General features: G+C 50.0%; 1 protein-coding gene across 3 annotated transcripts in view; it reads left to right on the top strand.

Moving 5' to 3' along the window:
• Loxhd1 (lipoxygenase homology PLAT domains 1) overlaps window positions 1-15,516 on the top strand; it is a 133,935-nt gene that overhangs the window by 75,225 nt on the left and 43,194 nt on the right. For all 3 annotated transcript variants that reach the window (XM_048806606.1, XM_015482237.2, XM_015482238.2), the window contains 5 exons: window positions 2,803-2,969; window positions 3,727-3,831; window positions 5,590-5,718; window positions 7,055-7,219; window positions 11,391-11,572. In XM_048806606.1, coding sequence (XP_048662563.1) covers window positions 2,803-2,969; window positions 3,727-3,831; window positions 5,590-5,718; window positions 7,055-7,219; window positions 11,391-11,572 — 748 coding nt within the window. The remainder of the gene's footprint in view (window positions 1-2,802; window positions 2,970-3,726; window positions 3,832-5,589; window positions 5,719-7,054; window positions 7,220-11,390; window positions 11,573-15,516) is intronic.

Consider the following 15,516-nt stretch of genomic DNA (forward strand, 5'->3'; position numbering starts at 1 on the left):
ATCCCTGTGTTCAAAGCCTCCTGACTGGCCCCCTGCTTCTCCCAGGCCCTCCTAGTGTCTCCAGCAGCCTAAGGACCTGATCATGTCCCTCCTCTATTCAAACACCTGCAGAGTTTCCCACTCACCCAGAGGAAAAACCCATCCAGTTCCATTGGCCTGCCTGGGCTGCAGGGTCTGCCCCACATCCCCACCTGTCTCTCTTCTTGGTCCCAGCCCCTCCCGCCTTGCACATTCCTTGCTGTTCCTTGAACCCAACAGACCTGATCCCACCTGGGGCCTTTGCATTCACTGTCCCCTCTCGCTGGCACTCCCTTCTCCCTTGGCTCACTCTCACACCCTTTTTAAGCAGGTCTCTGCCCAGATGTTACCTTCTCAGGGAGGCCTAGAATGCTCCCTCCCCACTTCCTTTTTCTCTGTATCACTTATCACCTAACCCACAGTGAATCTGTGTGCTCAGTCCTTGCCCTGTCCCTGCTTCAAGAAGGTTAAGTGATGACCTGTCTGTGTTCACTGTCGTGTCCTCCCCGGGATCTACAAGAATGCATGGCAGGGTACAAATATAAATCCAAAGGCCCAAGCTCCAACCCCACTTCCTCATTATCACCAGTATCAACAGCATGGCCAGTTTGGTTATACTTGATATACTTGATGTTGCCCTACCTTTAGCTTATACACAAAAGTGGGAAAATCCTTACAAAATCATTTACACCTTATGACATTCAACTTTGCCACCTCCTCACTCAATTTTTACTTTAAAGTGAGATTCTCCGATCGTCCCAAGCTTTGGTTTAATGCTCTGTTCAAAGTTGCTCACCCAGGCCCTGCGTTTTCCTCCCCATACCCTTGTCTAAGCCTTGTGGTTTCTGTGTCTGCCTCTCTTGTCTTTTAATCCTTAAAAAGCCCCTCTGCCTTTCCCTCCCCTGCACCTAGAGCCCTTCTTGAGCAGGATCTGCTCCCGTAGGAGGCTGGGACAGGGTCAGCAGGCCCCGTCTCCTCCAGACCTCCCTTGCTGGCATTGGGGAAAGGAGGCTGAAAGTCCAGCTCCCATCTTGGGTCTGGCCCAGTTTCTGGTTCTGAGAGGAGGTGTGCTGGCCGGTGCTGCAGCTTCGAGCATGCTGAGCCTTCAAAATGTATCTCCTCAGGGACAAGGAACACTCCTGCTCTTCGGAAGCTCTCGCAGAGCTTGGGAGGGCCTGCACCTTTGCTTTTCTGTTTTTCCGACTTTCTTCTCTCTCCCTGCTTAACCTCCATGGCCCTTTGTCTCTCCCTCTGTCCTTGTCCCCTGCTGACTTCACATTCTCATTGTCCCTGCCTCTGTCCCGCTCCACCCCTTCCTTTATCTCTGTCTCTCTCTCTTAATTGGCCATAATTTAGAACTATAGCCTATTATCCAGAAGTTATTTGATTGAATGAAATTTTAGCTTTCCCATTCATACATTCAAAGGGCAAGAAGTGGAGCACTATGCATTTCACCCTGAAACAGTAATTTTTTTGTTTTTCTAGTATTGAACATTTGAGCCCAGGGCCTTGTGCAAGCGAGGCAAGCACTCCACCACGGAGCTGCATCCCAGCCCTGAAACATTAATTTAATGGCCTTTTAACTTCTGTCACTCTTGGCTGAGCTCTTCCTGCCTTTGAAATCCATGTCCATCAATATAACATTGTCCCTTCCCCCATCCGAGCCCTGGACTAAGGTCATGCTCTCTGGCTCTGCTGCTCTGGCATGTTGATAATTGAGGGTACTGAGGACCAGAGGAGCACATGGGCTCAGATGGAGCAAGACCCTTGGAGTACACTGTCCCCTGCCCCTATGTGGACTAGTCCCCGAATGGCTCTTATGCATCACATCAGGCCCAGGGGAGCAGGAGACACAAATGGAGTACAATGTTCCTAACTTGGAGATGAACAGCCTTCTCTGTCCTTAGACTTGTTCTATTGCTTTCGGATCAGGGGGTTCGGTTCAGACTACTGCCCTCCAGATAGCCGAGGCATGGTCAAGGAGAAAGAAAGGGAAGGAAAATAACAGCAACAACAACAATAACATCAACAATTCTGAGATTACTTTAGCATATCAGTATATCCCCCATATTGGATGCACATACATGAAAACATTTTTCATTGTTTATCTAAAATTCAAATGTAACTTGGAGTCCTGTAATTTTATTGGCTGATTCTGGCAATCCTGGCAGAGAGGTAGAGGGATTTGCTTGAGGTCACACAATGATTAGAGGAAGAGCCAGGTTTTTAGAGGCAGACACTGATTGCAAGGGCAAGCCCCTGGTTACTGCTCAGCTGTCTCTCTCATCCTGGCCCTGCCTTCCTTCTGTCCAGGCCCCTCCATCATGCTAGGCCCTTCCTCTCCATGGAGGAGTCTGACTAGGACCTCCCTTCCCCAGATGTCCCTGGGTCTGCTCCTTAGCCGCAACCTTTGTACTTTCCCCAAAGCACAATTGGTTCATTCCATCGAAATCTATTAACTCAACACATGTGTATGGAGCACTTTCCAAGAAACGCTCTGCTAATGTAGCTCTGGCTAATAGATTAGTTCCAGAAAGTGTTGTCGGATCAGTTCCCACAGGCCCTCTCCTTCCACCCAATATGACCCAACTTCAATGGGATGTCTGGAGACCATTCCCCAGACAGGTGACCCATGGGGTCCTTCCCAGATTGGGTGTGCTGCAAGGGCAATGCTGTGAAGGGTGGATTGAGGGGACTGTGTGCCCCTCACTCTCAGCCCATGCCTGCTCCTGCAGGAAACCTTCCTAAGAGGACATTCCCAACCTTCCCTCCCCATCCCTACAGGTACTACTTCCCGTGCCAACGCTGGCTGGCAGTGGAGGAGGATGATGGCCAGCTGTCCAGGGAGCTGTTGCCAGTGGACGAGTCCTATGTGCTGCCCAGCGAGGATGAGGAGGGTGGGGGACATGGTGACAGTAACCCCCTTGGCAACCTGGCTCTGGAGCAAAAAGGTTTTCTAAACTAGAGCTGATTTTCTCCCTCCAGAATCCCTGCCCCCTCCTCTCCTCCACTTTTGATCTCCATCTTTCCTCCCTCCCCAAGGGCTCTGGGTACAATCCAGATGCATCACCCTCTCATTCCTCCACGGCAAGGAAGGAGAGGTCAGGGTGGGAAGCATGTTCCCATGAGCCCAGCAAAACGCTCACTATAAAGTACAGTTTGTAAAGTACATGGGGTTACTGTCGGGATGGAATGGTCGTAGCCAGATCTGATTCATCTTTTGTCCTTCCCTCCAGGCACATGAGAGGCTCCCAGTGCATTTGTGTCCAGGGAAGCAATGAACACTGGCCCTCAAGAGTCCCTGATGCTTATACCTCTTCCCTGAAACCTGCATCCCAGCATGGGAGTCAGCCCAGGGCTCCAGGCTGGTCGCCTCTGATTCTCCCAATCACCATCCCCACCCCCACCCCATCTCCCCTGTCCTATTGACTCTATTGATTGAGGGTTTCCTGTGTGAGCCAGGGTCAGGGGACATTATCTCCACCCTCAGGCAACTGCAGAAAAAAACATACTGCAAGTAAAGTGATCATGGAAATGTGCTTATTTCTAATCCTGGGGTCCAGGAGTGTAGGATTGAGAGAGTAGGGGAAGAGCTGGCCTGATTGGGCCAGATTTGGGGAGCAAGGAAGCCCTCCTGGAGGTGATGGTCCTCTCTCCTCCAGGAGCCTAGAGCAGTCTGCAACTCACTTCTCTATGTTCTTCTGGCAGATAAATCAACCACGTTCTCAGTGACCGTAAAGACAGGGGACAAGAAGAATGCAGGTACCGATGCCAACGTCTTCATCACGCTCTTTGGCACACAAGATGACACGGGTAAGAAAGCAATGGGGACCAAAGCTTACCCACGTCTGTCCCTCTCTGGGACTCAGAAGTGTCCAGGGAAATTCTGATTGCTGAACCCAGCCCCATACAAGAAAGGAAGTTCCTTTTTTCCTAAAATATCTCCTCTGAGTCAGCTTTCTCTTCTGTTCTAATGGCAGAGATGTCCCTTGTCCTAAATTTACCCCAGTAACACCTGGGAAAAAGTGGCTCCTCCCAACCTCCTATGAGCTCCAGCCAGTGGGCACCATTCTTCCTTAGTATGAGATGCCCAAGGTGTCCTGAAGTTACTCTGAAGCCTTTGCATAGCAACCCAGAGAAGGGGGCATTTAGTGCTGGGCTAGGATCTTCTCGATGCCCCCATCCAGTCATTGTGTCTGAGTTTTGAGAAGTCAGCCCTCAAGTTGTCATCATGCATTAGTTCAGAGCTTGTGAGTTCAGAACTGCATGTCAACTGTTCTTGAAGAATGAACGGGCTTATCCTGAGCCATGGGTGCTTATATTCTAATATGACAGTGAGCTAATAGAGACCTCAGCCTGGGGAACTTAACTGATTGGTTTAAATTTCCACACCACCATTCATGAGTTGTGTGACCTCGGACAAGCTGCTTAACCTCTCTGTGACTTAGTTTTTCCCCACTTGTAAAATAAAGATAAAAACTTTATGTGCCTCATAGAATTGTGAATTTCATGGAATTAATTGAACATGTGAAATATTTGGGTCAAAGTATTATTCGATAAACACTAATCATTATTATTATTTAATGGGTTAGATAAAGCAAATAATGAATGATGAACTAATTAATTTATAACTTCTACCGTATGTGGTTGTGATGGCTCCTGAACCATGGTCAAAGGAATCCATGGCTCCAACATCTGCTCTTACTTGCCTAGACGCACTCTTGCGCCCTTGACGGTCATCATCTTATTATGTTCTTACAACAACCCTACAGGGAAGGGAACAAGAACACCTCTTTTTGACATTTGAGGAACCAAGTCTCAGAGACATTGAGCAATTTGTCCGAGATAGTCCAGATGGCAAGAGGCAGAGCCAGGCATTTGGACCAAGGTCTGTCTCTCTGTGTGCTTATGCCAGTCTGCAATGAGGCTATGAATGCCAGAGACTTTCTATGTGAGGTGGGACCACAGTAGGACTGAGGGCAGGGGCAGGGGAGACTTCAAGGCAAGCTGAGGCAGGAGGGGATGGAGGTGATTCTGAAACCACCTCAAATTTCAGGCTGACCCACAGCCGGAGTCCCCAGATTCCACATGAGAGACGGCAGGTGGGAGGTATTTGATGCCATCTCTCCAGCCTTCCAGATGAGAGTCTCCAGAGAATTCCCTTTGTCCCATCTGCACAGGGGTCCCTTGTTTTCTCAGTGAGCATGGGAAGGGTGGTTTTACTGGTAGTTCCTTCCTCACATGGAGAATCATGAAGAGTTAGGAAAGAATGTAGATGTTGACATAGAACCCCACCACCTTCTCCTTGGAGAAGGCCTTTCTTTGGGTATAAACTAGAAAAAAAATGTATACTTGAAAGGGTTACAGCAAAGCTCAATAAAAGAACACACACACACACACACATACACCAAATGTGCCAAGGTGCCTGGTGGATGATAACTGCATAGTCTAAATTTAACTTTAGAGTTGAAAAGTTTGGTCATTATGGAGAGAGACAAAATGGGTTGGTGGCTAACATGATTGGATAGATCTCAGGGTCAGCCAGTCATGTTGGGGTCATTTGATTGGCAGGAACAACCCTCCTGAAATCCTCCAAGACCAACAGCGACAAGTTTGAGAGAGACAGCATTGAAATCTTCACAGTAGAGACGCTGGATCTGGGAGACCTGTGGAAAGTCAGGATTGGCCATGACAACACAGGTCTGGCTTCCCTCCCCTGTTCTCTCCATGAGCACTATGTTCAGAACCTGTGGGCATCTGAGAAAATGCTTGGAGATTTGGACACCATCTTCCTTCCATAACAACACAGCTTCTCCAACTCTCTAGTCCATTGGAGCCCTGGCTGAACACTGATTCTGGTCTAATTGGTTTGGGTTGGGACCTGGAAACTGGAAATTTTTAAAGCCTTTACCCATTCCCCAACCTCAGTAAAGTTAATATGAGGCTAGATTCGAAACTCCCTGACCTAACTCTGGCTCTCTGATTTGAGTGTGCATCAGAATCACGTGGGGGTAGGGCAGAGGTTTTAAAGCACAGGGTTCTCTCCCACCAGACTAGATTCAACAGGTCTGGGAAGATGCCTGAGAATATGCACATCTCCCAAGTCCTTGGGTGTTATAGAGCCTGATGACCTGGGGTTCCCACTTTATAACCACTGATCTAGCCAGCCCTTTGTCTGGAACCCACAGACAATGCAGATAGGTAGAGGATGTACCTGTGTTTGCTCTCTCTGAGTAAAGTTAGACTCTTTTTATAATTTTTTTTAAGGTACCAGGGATTGAACTCAGGGGCACTCGACCACTGAGCCACATCCCCAGCCCTATTTTTGTATTTTATTTAGAGACAGGGTCTCACTGAGTTGCTTACTGACTCACTAAATTGCTGAGGCTGGCTTTGAACTCGCAATCCTCCTGCCTCTGCCTCCCAAGTCACTGGGTGGACCCTTTTTCTTAGTGCCAAAACCACCCTTGTAAGCTTAAGGAAGGGATCCTGGTCCTAGAACCCATGACTGTCAAGACTGTAGGAACAGGGCTCTCGGCCGCGTTTCCATTGCTTTCTGGAAGCTGGAGCACTCAGGGAGGAGCATCATTCCTCCACTCATTTCCCTCCTCCTCCTGCATCACAAACTGAGCCAGGGAGCTGTGAGTGTCATCCTGCCATTGAGTGGCATGATCGCCTCTGTAGGCTCAGGCTCCCTGCAGCATCCCTGGGCTCCCTGTTTGGAGCTCCTTCCACCCTGGACTGCATCCACTTTCCTCCCCTCAGAATGTCTCTGACCTCCTGTTACCTCCCTGTGCTCCTTCACTGTTGCTAATTTTGCTGGCAGCAGCCCGGGGTGTGATCCAGCCCCAGCAGTGTGCACATATTAACAGGAATCATCTCAGCAGTGCTGTCAGCAGAAGGAATGACGCAGGAATGGTGGAGCTCTGGGTGTCCGCCAGCCAGTCAGGGAGGATGTTTGGAGTCCCTGCAGGAACCCACAGGAAACCATCTCTGCACAAGTCCCTGATGGTTTCTGGGTCTCCTCTCTCTCCAGGCAAGGCCCCAGGCTGGTTTGTAGACTGGGTAGAAGTGGACGCCCCATCTCTTGGAAAGTGCATGACGTTTCCCTGTGGCCGCTGGCTGGCCAAGGATGAAGATGATGGGACCATTGTCAGAGACCTTTTCCACGCAGAGCTTCAGACAAGACTGTACACACCATGTGAGCACCACACACGGCAAGGCCTGTCCCCCTCAGAATCCCAGTACCTGCCACCCGACTTCACCCCCGTCCTCCTCCAGGGTCCACTCCACTTTGGAGATTTGGCTCCCTCATTCCTTCCCCAAATTTTCTGAGCTTGGGGTGGGGGTGCAGAGGAAGCAGCCATGGAGCTGTGGGCATAACCTCAGGGAAAGAAAACACAGGACTTATTCCAAAGTCATCGCAAACTAGCTGTGACAGAACAGAGAGCCTGATCTCTGCAGGCCTCAGTTTCTTCATTTGTTAAATAGAGATAATAATGTAGGGTGGTTCTAGTATCAAAAAGACTGGTCTAACTGTGGGGAATGGTGACCAAGCCACCACCAATCCTTCTTCCAGGCATCTACATGCCAAAGAAATCCCCGCTACATGAGGGTTAGGAGGAGGCGGGAGAACTCAAAAAGGAAGTCAATGTGACTCCTTTTATTGGAGTAGCTTGTGACATTTTGACATTTCCCCTCTACTGTTGTCAGCTGATTATAGGCATTAAATGTTTATATATGTGTAAGTGCATTTTAGGACCTGGGAATCAAACTGAAGTCAACAAAACTATAAATAATCTGTCTGAATTTGGTAAAATCTGAACCAAACCCAGAGCATATGTACAACTTTTTTTCCTAGCTAAATAATGAACTCTACCAAAATATTTTCCCCAAATAACAAACAGCATGAATCTGTGATGCACTTTTCCCCCTAAAGCAATTCCAGTGAAATATTTTCTGATCCAAAGCCCGAAGCAAAGTGACATTTCCCCCTCCAGTGAAGTCCCTAGGCAGGCATGCACAAAGCAAACCCTAGATCCAGTCCTTGCTCCTAGGAGCTGCCTGCAGCACAGAGTAGACTCTGAACTGACACACACACACAGGGCTGGCAGCAGGACTGGTTGGGACCCTCAAGAGCAGATATACCCATCCCCTCTGTGCCCTAGGACAGGACTTGCTCTGTGTCCCACCAAAAGTGTAAGAGTTTATGTGGCCTGACTTTGAATATACAGTTGTTCCTTGACAGTCTGGGGAATTGATTCCAGGACCCCCCACAGACACTGAAATCTGCAGATGCTCGAGTCTCCTGTATTAAACAGCATAACATTCACATATACTCTATGCACAGCCTCCTGTATAATTTAAACTATCTCTAGATGAGTTCTTGTGCCTCATACAATGTAAATGCTATGTAAATAGTTGGGATTCTGTGTTGATTAGGGCATAACAATAAGGAAAAATGTGTGTACATGTTCAAAACAGACACAACTTTTTTTTTTTAAATCATGGTTGGTTGAATCTGCAGAAATGGGGAGCTGACTGTATTTAGTTCTAGCCTGATGGTAAAAGCAACCCATTTGCCCCTTGTCTTGGACTCACTGTTTCCAAAAGAAAAAAAAAAAGCAAAAAGGTGGGGAGAGAAAGGAAGGAAGGGGAGAAAAGAAAAAAGACCACAAAAGGAAATTGTTCAGGAAAGCCAGAATGAAGAGCTGGATGTGGCGTGAATGTGAAACTCTCAGGGTGGGAATAGGGAGGAGGAGTCGACTGCTCAGGACCTACTTCCAGAGAAGGCCTCTGGGTCCAAAGCCAAGGGCTCCAGGGAACCAGGGAGCTTGGTCCAGGATTGACAGAAAACAGTGTCAGCAGTCCCAGGCAGGATACTGGAAAGCATGTTGGAAGCTAGGTGTGACAGTGGTCAAGGTTATGTGATCCCCTGTGAAGCCAGTGAGAAGAGACCACGAGTGCTCCTAGTGGGGTAACTGAGGACCCGTCCCAGAGGCCAGAGAATCAGAAAGGGGCAGCGGAGGCTCTGGACATGCAGTCCCCAGGGGAGGCGGGCCCCAGTCTGGAACTACAAAGGCAGAACCTTGCCATGCCAGAGCCAGGAGGGACTTTTGGTTTCCACATATGTCTGAGGGTCATGACAAGTGAGGAAGGTGTCCCAGGGCAGTGAGTTTGGGGAGGAGAAAGTCTGAGAGGGGACCCTCCCCAGGCCATCTTGAGCTCTTCCTCAATTTTCACACATCAAGGTTTTTCCTGGACGTTCTTAATAAATGTATTTGTGGTTCATGAAACAAACTGAACCACAGATCTAGTTAAACCTCCTCGTTTTATAGGTGAAGAAACCAAGGCCCAAGGACACACAGCTACCCCATGGCAGAGGCAGAACTAAAAACCAGAAACCAAATGTGGGCCCAGGCCTGGAGCCATGAGGGCTCAGGGTGGGCTGTTCCTACTCAGAAACGTCCAGGACTTCTGCTGCTGCCCACTGGTCTCAGGACAGCCCAAACTCCATCACCAGCTTTTCTCTCAGGCCTCCCAGGCTTCAGGCCAGGGAGCAACCTGAATCCTCAGAGGACTGCAGAAATGAGCCTCCCTGGGCTTGAGGGCCTGGCAGGGTTAAGGCCTCTATTTCTCAGCAACCCATAAATGGGGCCCTCTTGGGCCACTGTAGAGCTCCATGTCATCTTCATGGGCCTCCACGGCATGCTCTCCCTGTGGCTGGTGGGCAGGAGGCAGTACGTTCTTCCATTTCACCCTGGGGGTAGTCTGTATAGGCTCGGAGGTCAGACAAGTCTGGGTTCAAGTTTGAATACCACCGTGTTCATCTTGGGCAAGTGATTTCTCTGAGCCATGATTTCCTCATGTTATAAAATGGGTAAAACAATACCGACTCCATCAGGTCATCGTGAGGATGAAAAGAGATGAGGACTTTAGGGTGCTTAATATAGAATCTGGCACATAGCAAGTCCTCCATGAATGACAGTTACAAGTGTCACTATCACAGGGTTGCATCAAAGCACCCTGAAAATAAATGAAGAGCAAATTCCTTGTCTGGAGAAGCCAGAACTGCCTGTTCTCTTGAGCATTTTCCACTGGGATTTCTCTCTTGTGTGATCTCTCTCTCTCTCTCTCTCTCTCTCTCTCTCTCTCTCTCCTTATTTTACTGAGGCCTACAGTAACCACACACATTCATATACATATGCAGCAAATGAAAGTGTCACAAAAAATTTACCCTCCCTCTGTGGGACATACAGTGAGATTTTCTATTCCATTCGATTCGATTCCTTATAGTTTTTAAAAAATATTTTTTAGTTGTTGATGGAACTTTATTTTATTTATTTGTATGTGGTGCTGAGAATCGAACCTAGTGCCTCACACATGCTAGGCAGCACTCTTCCACTGAGCTACAACCCCAGCCCCAATTCTATAAAGTTTGTGAAAAACTGGGTGGGCAGCTTGCTAAACCCACTTCACAAGCTGCCCATGAACCCCAATGTGTAGTTACAATACATGATTTTTAAACTACTGTTTTCAAACTTTAGTGGAGAGTGTGTGTTAGACCTACCTCACAGACAATCTGAGGAGGAGTTTGGGAATCTGTATTTTTAACAAGCTCCCAAGGCTCCTGAATCAACAGGTCCTCAGCTCACACTGCAGACTTGCTGGTCCTTCCTGCTGGTGGATGCTCATGAGGTAGCTGCTTGTTAACAGCCCTGGTTGGACAGATCTCTTTTAAAGACAGATGGTAGTCCTGGAACTGAGGAAACCTGGTCACCCTCATCTCCTCCTGTCCCTCCTCTACAGGACACTTCTGTAAAGTGAAGGTACCTGAATGAGGGTCCAGGTGTACAGGTTGGGGAGGGCAGGCCAACTTGAAGCAAGTGAGGCTGGGGGTTAGAGCTGGGGAGAAAGGAGAGAGGATTCTCACCACTGAAGCCAGGAGATCTGAGTGGAGAGTTCCCTGAAATCTAATGCTCCTGATTACAGAATGTCCAGCTGAGCACCATGTTGAGGGGACTTTACAGAAAACAGAAACTAAGGTTCATAACTAACTTGCTCAGGTCACACGGATAGTTAAGTCAGATTCAAGCTTGGGCTTGTCAAATTCCATAACTTGGGCCTTCCGTCAGTCCATTGTACTGGTCTTGTGATGCCTGAGGCTCAGCGACCCTGATCTGGTCTGAGGGATCGGGGGATTTCTGTGATTGCAAGACATGAACAGGACCACCCTGTGGTTGCTAGGCAACCATGTGAAAGTCAGGTCCAGGAGCAGCAGCTCCCCAGTGAAAGGGTCTGGGCTGGTGAAGAACTTGACCTCACCTGCCTTTGTCTTCCATTCTCTCGTCCCCTCTTGCCACCCCCCTCAGTTGTCCCTTACGAGATCACCCTCTACACCAGCGATGTCTTTGCTGCTGGGACAGATGCCAACATCTTCATCGTCATCTACGGCTGCGATGCTGTGTGCACGCGGCAGAAGTTTCTGTGCACCAACAAGAGGGAGCAGAAGCTGTTCTTTGAGAGGAAGTCTGCCTCCCGCTTCATCGTGGAGGTACCTGGGCTCAGCAAGCTGCCTGCAGAGGTGGCGGGTCAGAGAGACGGGGAGAGAAGCCTGCGTTGAGGGCAGGACATGCTCTTTATCGTGGGAGCTGGGCAGCTCATCCAGTCTCTCTGGGCTTCAGAACCTCCCACCAACCAAGAGGACAGTGAAGCTGGCTCTGGCCCTCCAGGACTGGGGTCAGGACCAGAGGCAACGAATGGCTAGGACATGGGAAAATGAGAGAAACCATGCCAACAGGTTGTCTCCCGTGAGTCTACCACAAAACCCAGGTCTATAGTTGGAGCAAGGCTTCTGGGCAGGGTGGTCTGGGGGATCTGGGGGTTGGCATGCGAATCTCACCATCAGTGATCACGTGGGAACAGGTCTCCTGCTCAGCTTGCAAGCCATGACCAAGCAATCCAATAGAGAAGAACATCCGTGTGTTCCCCAGCTCCCTGTCAGGTCTGGGCAGTAGGGTTTTCCCTGAAGTTTGGTATGGGTGTAGGTCCCAGCCCCCTGGAGTCCCACACCCCTCCATTCAGTGCCTACTCTGACCCAGGATCCCTGCAGTGTACCCAGCGAGTGGGAGACACGAGAGCAGGAGAGGCCCCGCCCCTGCCTTCAAGAGTTCTGCAGTGTGGGTGAGGACCCCAGAACTCCACACAAAGCTTCTGGGTCTGGTGATTGTCACCATAATTGACCCTGTGGGTCAGAGGGCACGGACCTCAAGGAACTCTCCCAGCAACCCTGCTGGACCGATCCCTGGGCAAAGAGGGGGAAACCAAGGCATAGGGTGCTCAGAGGCTTACAGAAAGCCACGCCACTAGGATACAGTGGATGCAGGCGCTGAATCTGGAAGGACTGGCTCTGGAATAACACCCTGAGCCTCGGCCAGGTCTAGCAAGTGGGCGGAGCTGGAGCCCATAGGTAGCTAGGGAAGGAAATGGCTCTTGGAAGAGCTGGTTTTGGCTGGGCATGAAAGTGGACACATGCAGGGACAAGGAGGAATAGTATTCCTTGTGCGGGGAACAGAATGACCAGCACCCCAGAGGAGGAAATAAGTAAAGCTTGCAGATTGAGTTTTAGCCAGAGGGCCTGGAGGAGCATGATGTGACTTAGGGAAACGGCAGGGATGAGAAGGGCCAGGAACCTCAGGGGCCCCAACTCTTCAAGTAGCAGGGACCTGTGGAGACACCCCTTCTTTGTTGGTTATGGGAAACAAAGCCCCCAACTCTTCCTCATTATTGATTAGTCAGTGGCTGTCCCAGGAGACCTTCTTAGGGACCATTCAGGCACTCGTGGGAAGGTCTACCACCTTTGTTGAGTCTTTTAGCAAGAAAAATTCAAGGCTGATTCATTTATCCACATAAAACTCACATCTCACCACCCAAGATGTCATGGTGTGAGTCATCTGAGCCCAATGCCGTCAGTGGCTGAGGCTGTGGTTACACCTCAGCAGGACTTCTGGGGACTTTCATCAATGAAGTCCCCACTAACAAGCAGATATAATTTGCCAGTAATTTGTTGCTATTTTTTTTTTCTTTTCAAATCTATTTGGGTCTCAGGGAGTTTGAGACCTTGAGAACACACAAAAAGGCTTTGTCTCTAGCCCCTGCCCCTCCTCCTGCCCACATCCCTCTCTTCCTTTCTGTTGTCCAGTGGATCTCCAGGTGAGAGGAGAGCCCGGGATGGCCAGCACTGACTCTCACTCAGCCACTAGCCCATGAGCCAGCCACCACTTCTCCCCATGCAAGGACACAGGGTTATCTGGGAAAAGAACAAGAAGAGCTCAGAGTCCTCGAGCCCTTCTTGCAAGCTCCTCATGACATGTCCAGGAGGGTGGCAGTATAATCATCCCATTTCACAGATGAGGAAACAGCACAGGAAGGCTTAGAGACTTGCTCAAGTTATCCTAAAACAGCAGAGCAGGGCTCTGTACTCCAGAACCTTCTGCTTATTTCTTTCACCTCCCAGGAGAATCCCAGGTCCCTTCTGATGCTGACATCCTCTGAGGCCCACCATCTGGGACCAACAGTCCCCTAAAGGCCTCCTGGCATTTGAGGGATAACTGTTGGGTCAGCTCCTGGTGTATCCAACTGAGTAGCTGGTAGATTCAGGTCTCAGAGGTATCGTTGCAGCCAGAGGCCCACACATCTCACACCTCAAGGCAGTGGGATGGGGAAGGAGGAAAGAGGCCTGTGTCCAGAGGGAGAGTCAGTGACCCTTTACTTCCTGGTCCTACTGAGCAGCTGGGTCCTCAGATGGAGATCCTGAGGACCAGGGAGTCCTCTCGCAGCTTCTGCGCATGTCTAGATGGGGAAGAGTAAGGCCTCGTTTACAATTTCCATGGCAGTGAAAACACTGATCTTTGTTTAGAGACTCAGGAGCCTCGGGGTCTCCAGATGGCCATCATGGCCACTGATTTTCACTCCTCTGATGCAGAGGGGTGGTGGCAGTGGCGGGGGGGAGGTGCCACAGGGCAGCTGCAGCATCCTTGTCCACCCACAGAATGTGCAGCAATGTGGGGTTCTGCCAGGCACTTAGAGCCAGAGAGCCATGATCATGTCCATAACCTTAGACCTGGAAGTGACCTTAAGGGGTTCCCCCATGCTCCTGCACCAGCTGAGCAAGTTGTGTTCTCCCCATTTCATAGACAAGGACGTTAAGGCCCGGAGGCCAAGTGGCTTGCCTAAGGTCACACAGGTCCAAGGGGCAGAGCCAGGGTAAGAACTGGGGAGCATGAGTGCCAATGCCCCTGCCATTGCGGCCGGGTGGGGAGGCCAGGGTTGGAGGCAGCCCCAGCTCATGCAGAGGTCACTTCTGGCTGAAGTTCTGGAGGCTTTGCATTGGATGAATGACTCAGTCGATCATTCAGACACCGTTGTCTCATCAAGAGCTCTCCATTCATGCCAGAACTGACTCTGCCACCTCTTTGTGGCCCCTGAGAACTTGGTGGAACAAGCTGGCAGCCACTTCTGCAGAGGGACCAACAGGCAACTCACATCTGCAGACACCCCACCTCAGCCCCCAACCTTATGTAGGCATTCTGGGGACCATCAGCCAGGACATCCGGGTGACACTGCCGGCTGACCCTGCCCTTCTTTTCTCTTTGCCCTTCCTCAACTTGTCCCGATCCTCTTATGGACAGGCAGGGTGTGGATCGGTACATACAGCATCACTTTAGTGGAGAACATAACATATGGAACACAGAGAGGTCCAAGAGTCTCGCAGGGGTGCTTGAGTCGGGCTGGTTGGGTAGGCAGCCTGGCAGAGAGAGCATCATGGACAAGTGCATGGCCTTGCCCTGTGTCTGGCCACTCCACCACTTCCTTAAAGAGGCTCTGAGGGGTCAGGGACCTGTCAGTTCTGAAGGAGCTGCTCCCTGGCACCCCATGCCTGTAGGCTTCAGGCAGGAGAGAGAGATCGGCTTCCCCCAGTTCAGGGCTTGCCCGGGCACACCATTGTAAAGTGTTATGAGGGCTGACGTCATCATACCCACCTTGTAGGGAAGGGAACAAAACACTTACTCTTTCATCCTCTCCACCTCCGATGGTCTGCTGGTTGAATGCCAAGGTCACAGGCACTGTTCTTGGCTTTGGGGAATACAATGATAAACACAGGTGCCTGCACTGTGGCTTTCAGTGGTAGAAGAAAGAATAGGTACAATGCAGTGGTGGAGGAGACAGAAGGCAATACACAAACTTCTGGCTGTCAGAAGTACCCAGAGGGGGAGCCACACCAAGCTGGGCGCCCGTCATGAAGAGAATTGACTTTCTTGGGAAGTTCAAGGGATTTTCCTGAGGAGGTGAGAGGAAGTGATCCTTGAGCTAAGACCTGAGTGATAAGATTGGACAGGTATAGAATTAAGCACAGAAAAGAAATGGGACACTGGCAAAGCACATGCAAAAGTTCTGTGGCAAGGGAATGTCAAGTTTGCAGGACTGGAGTTTGTGGGA

Source organism: Marmota marmota, unplaced genomic scaffold (assembly GCF_001458135.2).
Source record: "Marmota marmota marmota unplaced genomic scaffold, marMar, whole genome shotgun sequence".
NCBI lineage: Eukaryota > Metazoa > Chordata > Mammalia > Rodentia > Sciuridae > Marmota > Marmota marmota.